At 44.3% G+C, this 5000-nt stretch overlaps 1 protein-coding gene across 4 annotated transcripts in view; it reads left to right on the top strand.

Annotated features, from left to right (window-relative positions):
* The window catches only part of LOC116365963 (NACHT, LRR and PYD domains-containing protein 12-like), a 67917-nt gene that overhangs the window by 26407 nt on the left and 36510 nt on the right, over positions 1-5000 (top strand). For all 4 annotated transcript variants that reach the window (XM_031818269.1, XM_031818270.1, XM_031818272.1 and 1 more), the window contains exons 9-10: positions 92-205; positions 2364-2477. In XM_031818269.1, the coding sequence (XP_031674129.1) occupies positions 92-205; positions 2364-2477 (228 nt within the window). The remainder of the gene's footprint in view (positions 1-91; positions 206-2363; positions 2478-5000) is intronic.

Genomic DNA, 5000 nt, shown 5'->3' with positions numbered 1-5000 from the left:
TACTACTTTTACTGCTACTGCTACTACTACTACTACTAGGTGGATTCCTCTTAGTTTAAACTGAGAAAAATAATCCCTGTACGTTTGCCAGAGTCCGGAAGAAGAGACAAGACTCACCTGTACCCAGCTGTGTGTCCATGAAGAGTGACTCATCTATGGAGCAGCCAATCAAATTCAGAAAAGGAGATTGTACCACTGATCCAGGGTAAGAACTGAAAAATGTGGCAGTGTTTTACGTAGTACTGCTACTAATACTGCTACCCGCTACTACTACTTTGAATGCTACTCCTACTACTGGTACTACTGCTGGTACTACTACTATACTCGACTGCTACTCCTACTGCTGCCACTACTACTGGTACTACTACTGCTACTACTACTACTGCTACTCCTACTATTGGTACTACTGCTACTGGTACTATTGCTACTGGTACTATTGATACTATTACTACTGCTACCAATACTACTGGTACTACTGCCACTACTACTGATGCTACTGCTGCTACTACTGCTACTACTACTACTGGTACTACTGCTACTACTGCTACTACTGCTACTACTACTGCTACTACAATCACTACTGCTACCACTACTATTACTACTACTACTACTACTACTACTACTACAATCACTACTGCTACCACTACTATTACTACTACTACTACTACAATCACTACTGCTACCACTACTATTACTACTACTACAATCACTACTGCTACCACTAGTATTACTACTATTACTACTACAATCACTATTGCTACCACTACTATTACTACTACTACTACTACTACTACTACTACAATCACTACTGCTACCACTATTATTACTACCACTACAATCACTATTGTTACCAGTACTATTACTACTACAATCACTACCGCTACCACTACTATTACTACTACTACTACTACAACAATCACTACTGCTACCACTACTATTACTACTACTACTACTACTACTACTACTACTACTACTACTACTACAACTACTACTACTACTGCTACCACTACTATTACTACTACTACTACAATCACTACTGATACCACTACTAGTACTACTATTACTACTACAATCACTACTGCTACCACTACTATTACTACTACTACTACAATCACTACTATTACTACTGCTACCACTACTACTTCTACTACAATCACTACTGCTACCACTACTATTACTACTACTACTACTACAATCACTACTGCTACCACTACCATTACTACTATTTCTACTACAATCACTACTGCTACCACTACTACTACTACTACAATCACTACTGCTACCACTACTACTACTACAATCACTATTGCCACCACTACTATTACTACTACAATCACTACTGCTACCACTACTACTACTACTACTACGACTACTGCTACTACTACTACTACTACTACTACTACTACTACTACTACTATTACTACTACAATCACTACTGTTACCACTACTATTACTACTACTACTACTGATACTACTACTACTAATGATACTACTACTGATACTATTACCACTACTACTACCACCATCACTACTGCTACCACTACTACTACTGCCAATACTACTGCTGCTGGCCCTACTGATACTACTACTGATACTTCTTTTTCTACCTGTACCACAGGGGTCTCCAACAGGTCGATCATGAGCTACCAGTATCTCACTAAACAATTTGAAAGTACTTGCCGTTTTCACGTGTTCCACCGCAAACTGTCATTAACAAATCTCACAAGTATCAGACAGCGCTACCTACTATCTCATCAACTCTACATTGACATTATCCCACCTCTGGTTAGCCACAATTGGCTTAAGAAGCCAAACCTAACACATTGTCTGGCAATTAATTTCCAGCAATATTACTTCAACTAATACTATTACTACTACTACTACCACTACTACTACTATTGCTACTACTACTGCTGCTACTATCATTGCTACTGCTGCTACTACTACTACTACTAATGCTGCTACTACTACGACTACTGCTAATGCTGCTACTACTATTACTAATACTACTGCTACTACTATTACCACTACTACTACTACTACTACCACTTGTTCTACCACTACAACTACTACTACCACTACCACTAATACCACTACTATTACTACCACTACCACCACTGTGACTACTACTACTACTACTACTGCTACTACTTTTACTGCTACTACTACTACTTTTACTGCTAATGCTACTACTTTTACTGCTACTACTACTACTACTACTAATACCACTACTATTACTACCACTACCACCACTGTGACTACTAATACTACTACTACTACTACTTTTATTGCTACTGCTACTACTACTAGGTGGATTCCTCTTAGTTTTAAACTGAGAAAAATAATCCCTGTACGTTTGCCAGGGTCCGGCAGAAGAGACCAGACTCACCTGTACCCAGCTGTGTGTCCATGAAGAGTGACTCATCTATGGAGCAGCCAATCAAATTCAGAAAAGGAGATTGTACCACTGATCCAGGGTAAGAACTGAAAAATGTGGCAGTGTTTTACGTAGTACTGCTACTAATACTGCTACCGCTACTACTACTTCTACTGCTACTCCTACTGCTGCCACTACTACTGGTACTACTACTACTCGACTGCTACTCCTACTGCTGCCATTACTACCAAATACACCTCCGCTGTCTTCAACCAGGATCTCAGCGATCACTGCCTCATTGCCTGTATCCGCTACGGAGCCGCAGTCAAACGACCACCCCTCATCACTGTCAAACGCTCCCTAAAACACTTCTGTGAGCAGGCCTTTCTAATCGACCTGGCCCGGGTATCCTGGAAGGACATTGACCTCATCCCGTCAGTTGAGGATGCCTGGTCATTCTTTAAAAGTAACTTCCTCACCATTTTAGATAAGCATGCTCCGTTCAAAAAATGCAGAACTAAGAACAGATACAGCCCTTGGTTCACCCCAGACCTGACTGCCCTCGACCAGCACAAAAACATCCTGTGGCGGACTGCAATAGCATCGAATAGTCCCCGTGATATGCAACTGTTCAGGGAAGTCCGGAACCAATACACGCAGTCAGTCAGGAAAGCTAAGGCCAGCTTCTTCAGGCAGAAGTTTGCATCCTGTAGCTCCAACTCCAAAAAGTTCTGGGACACTGTGAAGTCCATGGAGAACAAGAGCACCTCCTCCCAGCTGCCCACTGCACTGAGGCTAGGTAACACGGTCACCACTGATAAATCCATGATTATCGAAAACTTCAATAAGCATTTCTCAACGGCTGGCCATGCCTTCCGCCTGGCTACTTCAACCTCGGCCAACAGCTCCGCCCCCCCCGCAGCTCCTCGCCCAAGCCTCTCCAGGTTCTCCTTTACCCAAATCCAGATAGCAGATGTTCTGAAAGAGCTGCAAAACCTGGACCCGTACAAATCAGCTGGGCTTGACAATCTGGACCCTCTATTTCTGAAACTATCTGCCACCATTGTCGCAACCCCTATTACCAGCCTGTTCAACCTCTCTTTCATCTCGTCTGTGATCCCCAAGGATTGGAAAGCTGCCGCAGTCATCCCCCTCTTCAAAGGGGGAGACACCCTGGACCCAAACTGTTACAGACCTATATCCATCCTGCCCTGCCTATCTAAGGTCTTCGAAAGCCAAGTCAACAAACAGGTCACTGACCATCTCGAATCCCACCGTACCTTCTCCGCTATGCAATCTGGTTTCCGAGCCGGTCATGGGTGCACCTCAGCCACACTCAAGGTACTAAACGATATCATAACCGCCATCGATAAAAGACAGTACTGTGCAGCCGTCTTCATCGACCTTGCCAAGGCTTTCGACTCTGTCAATCACCATATTCTTATCGGCAGACTCAGTAGCCTCGGTTTTTCGGATGACTGCCTTGCCTGGTTCACCAATTACTTTGCAGACAGTGTTCAGTGTGTCAAATCGGAGGGCATGCTGTCCGGTCCTCTGGCAGTCTCTATGGGGGTGCCACAGGGTTCAATTCTCGGGCCGACTCTTTTCTCTGTGTATATCAATGATGTTGCTCTTGCTGCAGGCGATTCCCTGATCCACCTCTACGCAGACGACACCATTCAATATACTTTCGGCCCGTCTTTGGACACTGTGCTATCTAACCTCCAAACAAGCTTCAATGCCATACAACACTCCTTCCGTGGCCTCCAACTGCTCTTAAACGCTAGTAAAACCAAATGCATGCTTTTCAAACCGGTCGCTGCCTGCACCTGCATGCCCGACTAGCATCACCACCCTGGATGGTTCCGACCTAGAATATGTGGACGTCTATAAGTACCTAGGTGTCTGGCTAGACTGCAAACTCTCCTTCCAGACTCATATCAAACATCTCCAATCGAAAATCAAATCAAGAGTCGGCTTTCTATTCCGCAACAAAGCCTCCTTCACTCAAGCCGCCAAGCTTACCCTAGTAAAACTGACTATCCTACCGATCCTCGACTTCGGCGATGTCATCTACAAAATGGCTTCCAACACTCTACTCAGCAAACTGGATGCAGTCTATCACAGTGCCATCCGTTTTGTCACTAAAGCACCTTATACCACCCACCACTGCGACTTGTATGCTCTAGTCGGCTGGCCCTCGCTACATATTCGTCGCCAGACCCACTGGCTCCAGGTCATCTACAAGTCTATGCTAGGTAAAGCTCCGCCTTATCTCAGCTCACTGGTCACGATGGCAACACCCATCCGTAGCACGCGCTCCAGCAGGTGTATCTCACTGATCATCCCTAAAGCCAACACCTCATTTGGCCGCCTTTCGTTCCAGTACTCTGCTGCCTGTGACTGGAATGAATTGCAAAAATCGCTGAAGTTGGAGACTTTTATCTCCCTCACCAACTTCAAACATCTGCTATCTGAGCAGCTAACCGATCGCTGCAGCTGTACATAGTCTATTGGTAAATAGCCCACCCTTTTCACCTACCTCATCCCCATACTGTTTTTATTTATTTACCTTTCTGCTCTTCTGCACACCTATATCTCTACCTGTACATGACCATCTGAT

Source organism: Oncorhynchus kisutch, unplaced genomic scaffold (genome assembly GCF_002021735.2).
Source record: "Oncorhynchus kisutch isolate 150728-3 unplaced genomic scaffold, Okis_V2 scaffold1321, whole genome shotgun sequence".
Classification (NCBI taxonomy): domain Eukaryota; kingdom Metazoa; phylum Chordata; class Actinopteri; order Salmoniformes; family Salmonidae; genus Oncorhynchus; species Oncorhynchus kisutch.
Note: the sequence above shows the minus strand (reverse complement) of the source record. Positions and strands in the feature narration are given on the sequence as shown.